Source organism: Coregonus clupeaformis, chromosome 24 (genome assembly GCF_020615455.1).
Source record: "Coregonus clupeaformis isolate EN_2021a chromosome 24, ASM2061545v1, whole genome shotgun sequence".
Taxonomy (NCBI): Eukaryota; Metazoa; Chordata; class Actinopteri; order Salmoniformes; family Salmonidae; genus Coregonus; species Coregonus clupeaformis.
The window spans coordinates 50,540,688-50,556,398 of record NC_059215.1 but is presented as its reverse complement, the minus strand read 5'-3'; the positions used below and the strand labels follow the sequence as shown (position 1 = coordinate 50,556,398).

Below are 15,711 nucleotides of genomic sequence, written 5' to 3'. Positions count from 1 at the left end.
ATCCAACGTGCATTGATTGACTCCCGATAAGAACACTTTGGATAAGTGCAAACTGTAATATAATATGCCTACAGTTTTCCAATACCAATTCAATGAACTCCATTATTTCTAACGGCTTTTCTGGTTTAATGCAACATGTTACGACAGTCCAACAGCGTTAGATTTATCCAAAGTCGACTGTACCTCAACTGAGAGTGCCTTGAGTCAGTAATCTAAAAATCCTATATCATAAATACAAGTGCATATCACTGCCTGGCTACAGGGAAAGTATCATCTGGCTCAAAGAAAATATAAATCACTATTGAGGCGACTGTACTCTATGTCTGTCCACATTTAAAACGTGCTAATTGTCAGAACGGTGGCTGCTGCCACTCAACTGTAACGCACAGATGACACAGCTGGGATGTCAGGGACGTGGTTGGCTGCCGCTAAGGACTTCATTACTTAATTAGCCATCTCTGATTAATTCTTCTCGATTGAGCTGCGACCGGGGCAATTAGCGAGAGCTCCTAATTGAATAGATTTTTCAATTATTATATTTATTTCCAGCTTTGGCACTCACGATCCTTCATCTGTATAATAATGGACACTTTTTTTCCCTTTCAATAACCACCATCTGTTGATGAATAGGGGGAAAACTCACTTCAATTCTAACTGAAATATTGTGTTGAAAAGTATTTGGAGCAGAACTTATTCTTTATTTAGTCCAATGTAAAATTATTGAGAGACGCACAATTCAAGTTTTCCAATTAAAAAGGACAAACCCTTGTATACAAAACAAAAGGCATTGTGGGTGTAATACCCTCGCCACCTCCCTTACTACCTACCTTACCAGTGACGTCATGTACAGACACATGAACAAAGATGGATGCCGCCTCCATACCTTCCAAGTACACGTGGCGATAACCTAAAGAAAACACAGGACACACACGTCAAGACAATGAGCCCGGCGACAAGGAAACAGAGCAATGTTCCATATCTCAGGACGCTCTGTTAGAAGATCAATGAAACACTACTAAAATCAGAGAAAGCCTCAAAAGTCTTCAAATAGCACAACAATCATTAGGGATAAACTGCTCCCAGTACAAACCATAAAACTACTAACAACTATATCAACTACAGTATATAGTATAAACTAAAACACATATACTGAACTGTTCCCAGTACAAACCATAACACTAGTACACAAACTGCTAACAACTATATACACAATAACACAACTAACACACACAGCCTATACCAGGGTTACCCTACTGACGGCCCACGGGTAGAATTTGGCGTGATTTTTTTTTTTTTGGGGGGGGGGACATAAGACTGTAAAAACACCAGCAAATCAGCTCCAAGTGATTTAACTTTGGGAAACCTGTTCTAAAGTATTCCCACGCATAATAGAGAGATACACTGTATGTAAGCAAGGTTTGAAATGATTATGTTCTAGTGAAATATTTTATCTGTTTTAGCGTCTTGCTGTCAATTTGCAGTCTACAAATTATTTGTAATTATGTTCCGGCCCCCTGACCAGCCGCTCAAGAAACAAATCGGGCCGCGGCTGAATCTAGTAGATGATCCCTGCCCTATACTAACACAATAGTCCAGGTGAGTGTCTGACGGCCAGCCCTTTACCACATCACAGTAGTGGTTGGGGGTTTGCTGGAGCGAAGGAGGAGGAGGATGTAGGTACCTGGTATCATGCTGTTGAAGGCGATGGTGCGCTGGCCAATGAAGTCCTGGCCGATGGGGTCGTGGTCCCACACCAGGAAACGGACCAGCGCCAGCTGGGGCATGTGCAGCATGAACACCAGGGTCTCCTCCCACATGGGGTTAAAGCCTGGAGAGGAGAGAGGGGGGACGGGACAGGACAGCAAGGAAGAGAGAGAGAGAGGAAGAGGACAGAAAAAGGGTGGAGAGGGACGGGTGGAGAAAGAGAAGACGTGGGCCAGATTTAAAGTGTGAGAGGAAATAGAGAAATAGACAAAGGGAGAGAGAGAGGGCGAGTGAGAGAGAGATTGAGATGGGCAGTGAGTTGGAGATGTATGGACAGAGAGAAAGAGTAGGAGAGAGGGAGGGAGAGTAGGAGAGAGGGAGGGAGAGAGAGTGAGAGAGGAGGAGGAGAGGGAGAGAGAGAGTGCAAGAAAGAAAGAGTAGGAGAGAGGGAGAGTAGGCGAGAGGGAGGGAGAGAAAGTGGGAGAGAGAGTAGGAGAGAGGGGGAGAGTAGGAGAGAGGGGGAGAGTAGGAGAGAGGGGGAGAGAGGGGGAGAGTAGGAGAGGGGGAGAGTAGGAGAGAGGGGGAGAGAGCGAGAGAGTGAGAGAGGAGGAGAGAGGGAGAGAGAGAGAGAGAGTGCAAGAAAGAAAGAGTAGGAGAGAGGGAGAGTAGGCGAGAGGGAGGGAGAGAAAGTAGGAGAGAGAGTAGGAGAGAGGGGGAGAGTAGGAGAGAGGGGGAGAGTAGGAGAGAGGGGGAGAGAGAGAGAGAGAGAGTAGGAGAGAGTGAGAGAGAGGAGGAGAGAGGGAGAGAGGGTAGGAGAGAGGGAGAGAGGGAGGGAGAGAGAGTAGGAGAGAGGGAGAAAGAGTAGAAGAGAGGGGAGGGAGAGAAAGAGCGCGAGAGATATAGAGAGAGACGAGTTAGAGAGCTGGCTCAGCATAACTTATTCAGGTACTGTGTGTCTGGAGACCAAGTGGTGCTGGCAGTGCACTGCTCCGGTGCTAACCTCAATTATACATGACACACACAAACTCGTCTAAACACCCGACTTAACCCAACCTATAGGACATAGTAGCCGGTGCAATATACATTTAGCCAACTTATTATTCAAGCATACCCACCATTGTCGTCCACCACCCTGGTCTGTTCCTTACAGCAGTCCACTGGTATACCAATGATCTCCACCTCCACAAAGGGGTCGATAATCTGACAAGGCAGATGGACAGAGAAGTTAGAGGCTTCACCAAACCAAGTAGTAACAGTAGTACTAATAGGGACCACAGGCGGCTGGTGGCACCTTAAAAATGGGGAGGACGGGCTCATAGTAATGCTGGAAAGGAATGGTATCGTACACGTCAAATATGTTTTCCATGTGGTTGATACTGTGGCTTGCGAAAGTATTCACCCCCCATGGCATTTTTCCTATTTTGTTGCCTTACAACCAGGAATTAAAATGGATTTTTTGGGGGGTTTGTATCATTTGATTTACACAACATGCCTACCACTTTGAAGATGCAAAATATTTTTTTGGGGTGAAACAAACAAGAAATAAGACAAAAAAACAGAATACTTGAGCGTGCATAACTATTCAAACCCCCCCCCCAAAGTCGATACTTTGTAGAGCCACCTTTTGCAGCAATTACAGCTGCAAGTCTCTTGGGGTGTCTCTATAAGCTTGGCACAACTAGCCACTGGGATTTTTGCCCATTCTTCAAGGCAAAACTGCTCCAGCTCCTTCAAATCAAATCAAATTGTATTGGTCACATGCGCCGAATACAATAGGTGCAGACATTACAGTGAAATGCTTACTTACAGCCCTTAACCAACAGTGCATATATTTTTAACAATAAAACAACAAAAAAAGTGTTGAGAAAAAAAAGAGCAGAAGTAAAATAAAATAACAGTAGGGAGGCTATATATACAGGGGGGTACCGGTGCAGAGTCAATGTGCGGGGGCACCGGCTAGTTGAGGTAGTTGAAGTAATATGTACATGTGGGTAGAGTTAAAGTGACTATGCATAAATAATTAACAGAGTAGCAGCAGCGTAAAAGGATGGGGTGGGGGGCAGTGCAAATAGTCTGGGTAGCCATGATTAGCTGTTCAGGAGTCTTATGGCTTGGGGGTAGAAGCTGTTGAGAAGTCTTTTGGACCTAGACTTTGCACTCCGGTACCGCTTGCCGTGCGGTAGCAGAGAGAACAGTCTATGACTAGGGTGGCTGGAGTCTTTGACAATTTTGAGGGCCTTCCTCTGACACCGCCTGGTATAGAGGTCCTGGATGGCAGGAAGCTTGGCCCCAGTGATGTACTGGCCGTACGCACTACCCTCTGTAGTGCCTTGCGGTCGGAGGCCAAGCAGTTGCCATACCAGGCGGTGATGCAACCAGTCAGGATGCTCTCGATGGTGCAGCTGTAGAATTTTTTGAGGATCTGAGGACCCATGCCAAATCTTTTCAGTCTCCTGAGGGGAATAGGCTTTGTCGTGCCCTCTTCACGACTGTCTTGGTGTGTTTGGACCATGATAGTTCGTTGGTGATGTGGACACCAAGGAACTTGAAGCTCTCAACCTGTTCCACTACAGCCCCGTCGATGAGAATGGGGGCGTGCTCAGTCCTCTTTTTTTTTCTGTAGTCCACAATCATCTCCTTTGTCTTGGTCACGTTGAGGGAGAGGTTGTTGATCAAGTTGGATGGGTTCTGCTGGTGTACGGCAATCTTTAAGTCATACCACAAATTCTCAATTGGATTGAGATCTGGGCTTTGACTAGGCCATTCCAAGACATTTAAATGTTTCCCCTTAAACCACTCGAGTGTTGCTTTAGCAGTATGCTAAGGGTCACTGTCCTGCTGGAAGGTGAACCTCCGTCCCAGTCTCAAATCTCTGGAAGACAAACAGGTTTCCCTCAAGAATTTCCCTGTATTTAGCGCCATCCATCATTCCTTCAATTCTGACCAGTTTCCCAGTCCCTGCTGATGAAAAACATCCCCACAGCATGATGCTGCTACCACCATGCTTCACTGTAGGGATGGTGTTCTCGGGGTGATGAGAGGTGTTGGGTTTGCGCCAGACATAGCGTTTTCCTTGATGGCCAAAAAGCTCAATTTTAGTCTCATCTGACCAGAGTACCTTCTTCCATATGTTTGGGGAGTCTCCCACATGCCTTTTGGCGAACACCAAACATGTTTGCTCATTTTTGTCTTTAAGCAATGGCTTTTTCTGGCCACTCTTCCGTAAAGCCCAGCTCTGTGTAGTGTGTGTATTAAAGTGGTCCTATGGACAGATACTCCAATCTCCGCTGTGGAGCTTTGCAGCTCCTTCAGGGTTATCTTTGGTCTCTTTGTTGCCTCTCTGATTAATGCCCTCCTTGCCTGGTCCGTGAGTTTTGGACTCTCTTGGCAGGTTTGTTGTGGTGCCATATTCTTTCCATTTTTTAATAATGGATTTAATGGTGCTCTGTGGGATGTTCAAAGTTTCAGATATATTTTTATAACCCAACCCTGATCTGTACTTCTCCACAACTCTGTCCCTGATCTGTTTGGAGAGCTCCTTGGTCTTCATGGTGCCGCTTGCTTGGTGGTACCCCTTGCTTAGTGGTGTTACAGACTCTGGGGCCTTTCAGAACAGGTGTATATATACTGAGATCATGTGACAGTTAAATAAAGTCCACCTGTGTGCAATCTAAGTAATTACGTGACTTCTGAAGGTAATTGTTTGCACCAGATCTTATTTAGGGGCTTCATAGCAAAGGGGTTGAATACATATGCACGCACCACTTTTCCGTTATTTCTTTTTTAGAATTTTTTGAAACAAGTTATTTTTTCATTTCACTTCACCAATTTGGACTATTTTGTGTATTTCCATTACATGAAATCCAAATAAAAATCAATTTAAATTACAGGTTGTAATACAACAAAATAGGAAAAACGCCAAGGGGGATGAATACTTTTGCAAAGCACTGTACCATTCCATTCCAGCCATTATTATGTGCTGTCCTCCCCTCAGCAGCCTCCTGTGATAGGGACATTCTGTGTCAATCTGACCTACAAATGATTGATGTTTTGGATATTCCTCAAAATAAATACATAAAAAGCTCCTTTGGAAAAAGGATGTTTGGCATACATATGAAATCTGCATTTTTTTAAATGAACAAAAATAAATAATTACCTCTCCTCTGTCCCCCAGCATGGAGTCTTTGGGCTTTGGCAGCTGCTGCCCACTGATGATCTTCAGCACCAGTTGTTTCTTCACCTGCCCTGGAAATGGGTCCTCTATCATGGGGTTAAAGGCACCTACATGAGGCAGGGAGGGACAAAAAGACTTACTCTTTCCCATGGTAGATACCTGGGTCATATTCAATATGAACAAAACTGAAGAAAACAAAACTGAAACAGGAAGGGACTACCTGAACTTGTCAAATAAGAAACGCTCATTTTCGTTTTCTGTTGTAAAAATTTTTGCTACGGTGTGCACTTGTGAATACGACCCTTTGCTATGAAATCAATGTGAGGATGCTGCTGCCCACCTTCACACATACTGGCCGGCTTCAGGATGTAGCCACAGTTGCCATTGCTACTGAACTTGGCTCTGTTCAGCTGGAGCACTCTCCCCTCCGACTGGTAGTTCAACGCCACTGAAAACCACACAAATCAAAACATTTCAAATAAGTGAAAAAAAACTTTTTAATTACACTTTTAATAAGAAAATGTTTGGGCAAATGGAACCAAATTCTGTCTTAGGGAGCCATTGGAGAATTCACTGGATAGCGTGGGGCTCAACATGATCAAACATGTTAAAAGTTTAAATCTGGAAATGTACCCCGTACCCAGGTGGCATCCAGCGTTCCAGAAGGGCTGGGGGTTGAAGTTGGAAGAGTCCACGCGGTAGGAGGAGGGGTAGATGCGCGAGAGCTGCCGCTGGTTGAAGTGGATGAAGGTGGCGGCTTTCTGCTGCATGATCTGGTGGGCCTTGGTCTCACTCAGAGAAGACACCAGCCAACTGGAGCTGGCTGCTGGAAGACACACACACGAGAAACACACACACACAACACACAAACAAGGCACACACACACACACACGAGACATAAACAAGGCACACACACACACACACGAGACACAAACAAGACACACACACACACGCGAGACACACACGAGACACACACGTAGGGAGATGGGGCCAGTGTCAGTATAGTGAAGCAGGTTCAGGTAGGGAGATGGGGCCAGTGTCAGTATAGTGAAGCAGGTTCAGGTAGGGAGATGGGGCCAGTGTCAGTATAGTGAAGCAATCTCAGGTAGGGAGATGGGGCCAGTGTCAGTATAGTGAAGCAGTCTCATGTAGGGAGATGGGGCCAGTGTCAGTATAGTGAAGCAGTCTCATGTAGGGAGATGGGGCCAGTGTCAGTATAGTGAAGCAGGTTCAGGTAGGGAGATGGGGCCAGTGTCAGTATAGTGAAGCAGGTTCAGGTAGGGAGATGGGGCCAGTGTCAGTATAGTGAAGCAGTCTCAGGTAGGGAGATGGGGCCAGTGTCAGTATAGTGAAGCAGTCTCATGTAGGGAGATGGGGCCAGTGTCAGTATAGTGAAGCAGTCTCATGTAGGGAGATGGGGCCAGTGTCAGTATAGTGAAGCAGGTTCAGGTAGGGAGATGGGGCCAGTGTCAGTATAGTGAAGCAGGTTCAGGTAGGGAGATGGGGCCAGTGTCAGTATAGTGAAGCAGTCTCATGTAGGGAGATGGGGCCAGTGTCAGTATAGTGAAGCAGGTTCAGGTAGGGAGATGGGGCCAGTGTCAGTATAGTGAAGCAGGTTCAGGTAGGGAGATGGGGCCAGTGTCAGTATAGTGAAGCAGGTTCAGGTAGGGAGATGGGGCCAGTGTCAGTATAGTGAAGCAGTCTCATGTAGGGAGATGGGGCCAGTGTCAGTATAGTGAAGCAGGTTCAGGTAGGGAGATGGGGCCAGTGTCAGTATAGTGAAGCAGGTTCAGGTAGGGAGACGGGGCCAGTGTCAGTATAGTGAAGCAGGTTCAGGTAGGGAGACGGGGCCAGTGTCAGTATAGTGAAGCAGGTTCAGGTAGGGAGACGTGGCCAGTGTCAGTTTTTGAAGCAGGTTCAGGTAGGGAGACGAAGCCAGTGTCAGTATAGTGAAGCAGGTTCAGGTAGGGAGACGGGGCCAGTGTCAGTATAGTGAAGCAGGTTCAGGTAGGGAGATGGGGCCAGTGTCAGTATAGTGAAGCAGGTTCAGGTAGGGAGATGGGGCCAGTGTCAGTATAGTGAAGCAGGTTCAGGTAGGGAGACGGGGCCAGTGTCAGTATAGTGAAGCAGGTTCAGGTAGGGAGATGGGGCCAGTGTCAGTATAGTGAAGCAGGTTCAGGTAGGGAGATGGGGCCAGTGTCAGTATAGTGAAGCAGGTTCAGGTAGGGAGACGGGGCCAGTGTCAGTATAGTGAAGCAGTCTCATGTAGAGAGATGGGGACAGTGTCAGTATAGTGAAGCAGTCTCATGTAGAGAGATGGGGACAGTGTCAGTATAGTGAAGCAGTCTCATGTAGAGAGATGGGGCCAGTGTCATTATAGTGAAGCAGGTTCAGGTAGGGAGACGGGGCCAGTGTCAGTATAGTGAAGCAGGTTCAGGTAGGGAGACAGGGCCAGTGTCAGTATTTTGAAGCAGGTTCAGGTAGGGAGATGGGGCCAGTGTCAGTATAGTGAAGCAGTCTCAGGTAGGGAGATGGGGCCAGTGTCAGTATAGTGAAGCAGTCTCATGTAGGGAGATGGGGCCAGTGTCAGTATAGTGAAGCAGTCTCATGTAGGGAGATGGGGCCAGTGTCAGTATAGTGAAGCAGGTTCAGGTAGGGAGATGGGGCCAGTGTCAGTATAGTGAAGCAGGTTCAGGTAGGGAGATGGGGCCAGTGTCAGTATAGTGAAGCAGGTTCAGGTAGGGAGATGGGGCCAGTGTCAGTATAGTGAAGCAGTCTCATGTAGGGAGATGGGGCCAGTGTCAGTATAGTGAAGCAGGTTCAGGTAGGGAGATGGGGCCAGTGTCAGTATAGTGAAGCAGGTTCAGGTAGGGAGACGGGGCCAGTGTCAGTATAGTGAAGCAGGTTCAGGTAGGGAGACGGGGCCAGTGTCAGTATAGTGAAGCAGGTTCAGGTAGGGAGACGGGGCCAGTGTCAGTATAGTGAAGCAGGTTCAGGTAGGGAGACGTGGCCAGTGTCAGTTTTTTGAAGCAGGTTCAGGTAGGGAGACGAAGCCAGTGTCAGTATAGTGAAGCAGGTTCAGGTAGGGAGACGGGGCCAGTGTCAGTATAGTGAAGCAGGTTCAGGTAGGGAGATGGGGCCAGTGTCAGTATAGTGAAGCAGGTTCAGGTAGGGAGATGGGGCCAGTGTCAGTATAGTGAAGCAGGTTCAGGTAGGGAGATGGGGCCAGTGTCAGTATAGTGAAGCAGGTTCAGGTAGGGAGACGGGGCCAGTGTCAGTATAGTGAAGCAGTCTCATGTAGAGAGATGGGGACAGTGTCAGTATAGTGAAGCAGTCTCATGTAGAGAGATGGGGACAGTGTCAGTATAGTGAAGCAGTCTCATGTAGAGAGATGGGGCCAGTGTCATTATAGTGAAGCAGGTTCAGGTAGGGAGACGGGGCCAGTGTCAGTATAGTGAAGCAGGTTCAGGTAGGGAGACGGGGCCAGTGTCAGTATTTTGAAGCAGGTTCAGGTAGGGAGACGAGGCCAGTGTCAGTATATTGAAGCAGGTTCAGGTAGGGAGATTTTTGTTCCCCCTGCTCACCTTGTTTCTCTATGTCGGAGACACCCACTGACTTTGTGTATTTGACCAGGTCTGACAGAGCCCTGGTCAGCTTCATGGTCTTCTTCCTGCTTGAGAACAACCAGTTAGCCAGTGGGACAGTTCTATGGTACATCTAGGGTTACAGTACCGTTGTAGAGAGCGTCTCAATGGTAACAGTACAAGTGTTTTCCATTAGTACTGTAACTGGTGCAGGTGTAACATGTCTCCATGGTAACAGACCATGTCTCCATGGTAACAGACCATGTCTCACCATGTCTCCATGGTAACAGACCATGTCTCCATGGTAACAGTACCTGCTGTGGTGCAGGGGGGCGCGGGAGGCACTGCTGGTGCTCTCCTGGTCCGTGTCGGTGTCTTCAAGGCTGTTGGTCTTCTTCAGCTTGACAGCCTTTTTCTGGAGGGAGAAGGTCAAATACAGTCACAACGGCACTAAAGACTCAGGGAAGAGCTGCGTCTGGTATTGCATCCTATCCCTATACAGTATATTGCATCCTATCCCTATACAGTATATTGCATCCTATCCCTATACAGTATATTGCATCCTATCCCTATACAGTATATTGCATCCTATCCCTATACAGTATATTGCATCCTATCCCTATACAGTATATTGCATCCTATTCCTATACAGTATATTGCATCCTATCCCTATACAGTATATTGCATCCTATCCCTATACAGTATATTGCATCCTATCCCTATACAGTATATTGCATCCTATCCCTATACAGTATATTGCATCCTATCCCTATACAGTATATTGCATCCTATCCCTATACAGTATATGGGATAGAGAACGAGAGGCACTGGGAAGGGAGAGCGAGAGAGATGCACTGGGGAGGGAGAGAGATCATCCATTGTTTCCAATCAATAGAAACAGGATGAACCTGAGATCAATTTCAAGTCTCATAGCAAAGGGTCTGAATACTTATGTAAATAAGGTATTTCTGTTTTTAATTTTTAATACATTTGCAAAAATGCTTTGTCATTATGGGGTATTGTGTATAGATTGATGAGGATATTTTTTTATTTCATTAATTTTTAAATAAGTCTATCGTAACAAAATGTGGAAAAAGTCAGTGGGTCTGAATACTTTCAGAATGCACTGTATATCAACGAATTGGCAAGGGCAGTAAATCTTAGTAAGACAAAAATAATGGTGTTCCAAAAAAGGTCCAGTTGCCAGGACCGCAAACACAAAATCCTTCTAGACGCCGTTGCCTTAGAGCACACAAAAATACTATACCTACCTCGGCCTAAACATCAGCACAACAGGTAACTTCCACAAAGCTGTGAACGATCTGAGAGACAAGGCAAGAAGGGCCATCAACCCCATCAAAAGGAACATAAAATTCGACATCCCAATTAGGATCTGGCTAAAAATACTTCAATCAGTTATAGAACCCATTGTCCTTTATGGTTGTGAGGTCTGGGGTCCGCTCACAAACCAAGAATTCACAAAATGGGATAAACACCAAATTGAGACAGCATGCAGAATTCTGCAAAAACATCCTTTGTGTACAACGTAAAACACCAAATGATGCATGCAGAGCAGAATTAGGATGATACCCGCTAATTATCAAAATCCAGAAAATAACCGTGAAATAATTTACTATAACCACCTAAAAGGAAGCGATTCCCAAACAAAGCCATCACCTACAGAGAGATTAACCTGGAGAAGAGTCCCCTAAGCAAGCTGGTCCTGGGGCTCTGTTCACAAACACAAACAGACCCCACAGAGCCCTAGGACAGCAACACAATTAGACCCTACCAAATCATGAGAAAACAAATAGAGAATTCTTTCCAATGTGTCAAGTAATTAAGAAAAAAACAGAGCAAACTAGAATGCTATTTGGCCCTAAACAGAGAGTACACTGCACGTGGCCATAATATGACATTTGAAAATGTCTCTATTCCTGTGAAACGTGTGAGTGTAATGTTTACTGTTCATTTCTGATTGTTTATTTCACTTTTGTTTATCTATTTCACTTGCTTTGGCAATGTAAACATATGTTTCCCATGCCAATAAAGCCCTTTGAATTGAATTGATTTGAGATAGATGAACTGGGAAGGTAGACAGGAGAGGAGGAGAGAGAGATGAACTGGGAAGGTGGAGAGGAGAGGAGGAGAGAGAGATGAACTGGGAAGGTGGAGAGGAGGAGAGAGAGATGAACTGGGAAGGTGGAGAGGAGAGGAGGAGAGAGAGATGAACTGGGAAGGTGGACAAGAGAGGAGGAGAGAGAGATGAACTGGGAAGGTGGACAGGAGAGGAGAAGAGAGAGATGAACTGGGAAGGTGGACAAGAGAGGAGGAGAGAGAGATGAACTGGGAAGGTGGAGAGGAGAGGAGGAGAGAGAGATGAACTGGGAAGGTGGACAAGAGAGGAGGAGAGAGAGATGAACTGGGAAGGTGGAGAGGAGAGGAGGAGAGAGAGATGAACTGGGAAGGTGGACAAGAGAGGAGGAGAGAGAGATGAACTGGGAAGGTGGAGAGGAGGAGAGAGAGATGAACTGGGAAGGTGGACAAGAGAGGAGGAGAGAGAGATGAACTGGGAAGGTGGAGAGGAGAGGAGGAGAGAGAGATGAACTGGGAAGGTGGACAAGAGAGGAGGAGAGAGAGATGAACTGGGAAGGTGGACAAGAGAGGAGGAGAGAGAGATGAACTGGGAAGGTGGAGAGGAGAGGAGGAGAGAGAGATGAACTGGGAAGGTGGGCAAGAGAGGAGGAGAGAGAGATGAACTGGGAAGGTGGAGAGGAGAGGAGGAGAGAGAGATGAACTGGGAAGGTGGAGAGGAGAGGAGGAGAGAGAGATGAACTGGGAATGTGGGCAAGAGAGGAGGAGAGAGAGATGAACTGGGAAGGTGGAGAGGAGAGGAGGAGAGAGATGAACTGGGAAGGTGGACAAGAGAGGAGGAGAGAGAGATCAACTGGGAAGGTGGACAGGAGAGGAGGAGCGAGAGATGAACTAGGAAGGTGGACAGGAGAGGAGGAGAGAGAGATGAACTGGGAAGGTGGACAGGAGGAGGAGAGAGAGATGAACTGGGAAGGTGGACAGCAGGAGGAGAGAGAGATGAACTGGGAAGGTGGACAGGAGAGGAGGAGAAAGAGATGAACTGGGAAGGTGGAGAGGAGAGGAGGAGAGAGAGATGAACTGGGAAGGTGGAGAGGAGAGGAGGAGAGAGAGATGAACTGGGAAGATGGACAGGATAGGGGAGGAGAGAGAGATGAACTGGGAAGGTGGACAAGAGAGGAGGAGAGAGAGATGAACTGGGAAGGTGGGCAAGAGAGGAGGAGAGAGAGAGATGAACTGGGAAGGTGGAGAGGAGAGGAGGAGAGAGAGATGAACTGGGAAGGTGGACAAGAGAGGAGGAGAGAGAGATGAACTGGGAAGGTGGAGAGGAGAGGAGGAGAGAGAGATGAACTGGGAAGGTGGAGAGGAGAGGAGGAGAGAGAGATGAACTGGGAAGGTGGACAGGAGAGAGAGATGAACTGGGAAGGTGGAGAGGAGGAGAGAGAGATGAACTGGGAAGGTGGAGAGGAGAGTGGAGGAGAGAGAGATGAACTGGGAAGGTGGACAGGAGAGGGGAGGAGAGAGAGATGCATTGGAAAGGAGGGGGGTGAAGCCCACCTTGCGTTTGGAGAAGCTGCCCATGAAGGTCCTGCCCAGACGCTTGTTAGTGCTGGGGTTGGCTTCGTCCCCCTGGAAGAGAGAGCGTACAAACACTTAATATAAACAGACTTTACATACACAAAATACCACTTAAATTACTTAGAGTGGTAGAATAGGCCTGGCAGAATATAGGTCACTTCATTAAGCCATCTTCCAGCACATTTGCAGTGGGTGTGCGTGTTGCAGTGAGCGTACGTATGGCAGACTACATTTGCAGTTGGTATGCGTATGGCAGACTACATTTCTTCAGTAGCTACAACAGACCTGGGTGCTGAAATATTGTTTGAAATAATTTCAAATACTGTTTATGTGCATGATTGAGCTTGCCTGTTGCAATGGAACCAATTGAAAAGTCTGAATAGTGCAAAGAACCACAAGAAAGATTTCAAGTAGTATTTGCACCCAGGTCTGGTCTAAAGGGCCGTGGGTGTTACCTTGGAGGGTGACTTGTCGGTGGTCTTTCCCGAGGGGGGCTGGGCAGCGATGGTGAAGCTGTCAGGGTCCTCCTGGTCACGGATCTTAGACTCCTTCATCAGGTTGTCCAGCTTCTTCTTAGCCACGTTCTCCACCTGCTTCCTGGTCATGGACGTCTGGAGGGAGGGAGTGTGGGAGCAAGAATAAACAGTGTGAAGAAAAAAGGGCTGGTATTGATACTGAAACCTTAGCAAAAAACATAGCTAGCTAATTGCATTTTCTGATTGACAAAAGGAATGATTGGTCATGCAAAATGTCAGCAATAAATAGAGAAAATAAAATAAACTAGATACACAACAACGTTGATAGAAAACTATTGCAGTTGACGGAAGACAACCCTAATATTCGTAAATAGTGCACTACAGGAAATAAGGTTCCATTTGAAACCAGTACATATTTCATCAGTTGAAATAACTTCTTTATGACAATATGCCTGGTGACTTCCAGACCCTTATAACTGGCTGAAATAAGACAGACATGATGGGGAGGCAGGTAGCCTAGCGGTTAAGAGCGGCGGGCCAGAAAACCGAAAGGTTTGAATCCCCGAGCCGACTAGGTGAACGATCTGTCAATGTGCCCTTGAGCAAGGCACTTAACCCTATTTGCTCCTGTAAGTCGCTCTGGATAAAGAGCGTCTGCTAAATGACTAAAATGTAAAATGACGCATAATGGATTCACTGCATTTTCTGTGCAATCCTGGAGAATTGGATTACTGTTCATTATTATGTACTATATAATGTGTTTCATATGTATTATGTAAAGGGTGAAATGAGAGCATGAGTATGAAAGTTGAACCTGAGGCCTAATAAAAGGTCATTTCAAAATGGGTTTAAAGCATTTGCATGCTTCTACCACTAGGTGGCGAAGTTCACCACAAACCAACGCCCGGTCCTCTCCACATGCTCATAAACAACGTCTTGAGATGTGCTGTAAGTAACCAGCAAGTTTCAACCTCTTTTTTATCAAGAGAGATGTACATAGCAAGCTCTATGTTCCAGTAGTCTTAATAGTTTCTATCAGAGCCATACATGTAGATATATGGCTCCGGTCTCCATTCCACATCTCCTTTCCTTCATGTCCACTAACCTGAAAGGGCTTGATGACAACCATCTTGTCATATGATTGGGTAAGGAAAGGGGACGAGGACAAGTCACCGTGGAGATGTATTGGGACGTAGCCTTAAAACCATGCCATCCATGATCACGGTGAAGTTTCTCACTTTGATTAAGGTTTCATAGAATCCCATAGGCCCTTTTTGGAATTATATTTCAGTGATTTCATAGATATCTCGTCACTGGCTTTGGACAGCATAGTCACAGGTGTAGTGTGTGCGTATGTTAAATGGGAAACGATTGGGGTGATGATTAAAGAAGCCTGATAATTACGACGTTTTACAGTACCTTCCACTTCAGAATGAGCGGACGACATCTTGAGAGCGAGAGAGAGCGAGCGAGCGACAGAGCTTTATGACAGCGAAGACGAGACATGAGCTGGGAGCACCAACGAACGGACAGTGGCTGATGCTTAATTGAGACTACATTCATCAAGAACAAACAGGAACAGAAAGCTTATCCCTGACAAACACACACACACTTTTAACAGCACACATAATGAGATAATATAACAGCGACAAACAGACAAAGATAGTTTCTAGACTCCAATTAGCATCAAACAACATCCAGCACAATACACAGTATAAAATATATAGATATAGAATAGATAGAAAGTACAATATAGAATAGAACGGCCGCAGGGATGAGGATGGGTAAATGGAGGGAGGAAGAGGGGTGGGGTCCTTACATCTCCATTTATCAGTTTGCAGTCGTCCTCCATCTCGTCAGCACTGTCTTCATCCGTCACATCACCCTCTTCGTTGTCTTCGTCAATGTTCGACGGGAGCTTCTTGCCCTGGCAGACAAAATGTGCCGTTAATATCTGGGTCATATTCATTAGGCACCAAACGAAAGAAAACGTTCTGAAAGAGGGAGGGCCTATCTGAACATGACCAATAGAAATCGCACGGTTTCATATTCCATTGCAGAGAGTTTTCCCAATAGCACCATTTTATGAGCTTCTGGGAAGGAA

General features: G+C 46.4%; 1 protein-coding gene across 9 annotated transcripts in view; it reads right to left on the bottom strand.

The window, feature by feature from the left end:
- The window catches only part of LOC121537685 (1-phosphatidylinositol 4,5-bisphosphate phosphodiesterase eta-2-like), a 169,809-nt gene that overhangs the window by 10,005 nt on the left and 144,093 nt on the right, over window positions 1-15,711 (bottom strand). For 7 of the 9 annotated variants that reach the window (XR_005995121.2, XR_006657400.1, XR_006657399.1 and 4 more), the window contains exons 10-20: window positions 15,427-15,534; window positions 13,587-13,742; window positions 13,111-13,182; window positions 9,777-9,877; window positions 9,463-9,551; window positions 6,519-6,704; window positions 6,219-6,326; window positions 5,861-5,985; window positions 2,820-2,904; window positions 1,682-1,828; window positions 828-907 (exon numbers count right to left, since the gene is read on the bottom strand). Coding sequence is in view for 5 of the 9 variants with exons in the window: in XM_041845283.2 (XP_041701217.2) it covers window positions 828-907; window positions 1,682-1,828; window positions 2,820-2,904; window positions 5,861-5,985; window positions 6,219-6,326; window positions 6,519-6,704; window positions 9,463-9,551; window positions 9,777-9,877; window positions 13,111-13,182; window positions 13,587-13,742; window positions 15,427-15,534 (1,257 nt within the window). In the remaining 4 variants the exon portion in view is untranslated. The remainder of the gene's footprint in view (window positions 1-827; window positions 908-1,681; window positions 1,829-2,819; window positions 2,905-5,860; window positions 5,986-6,218; window positions 6,327-6,518; window positions 6,705-9,462; window positions 9,552-9,776; window positions 9,878-13,110; window positions 13,183-13,586; window positions 13,743-15,426; window positions 15,535-15,711) is intronic. The other 2 variants (XM_041845280.2, XM_041845281.2) reach the window with 2 other exon arrangements.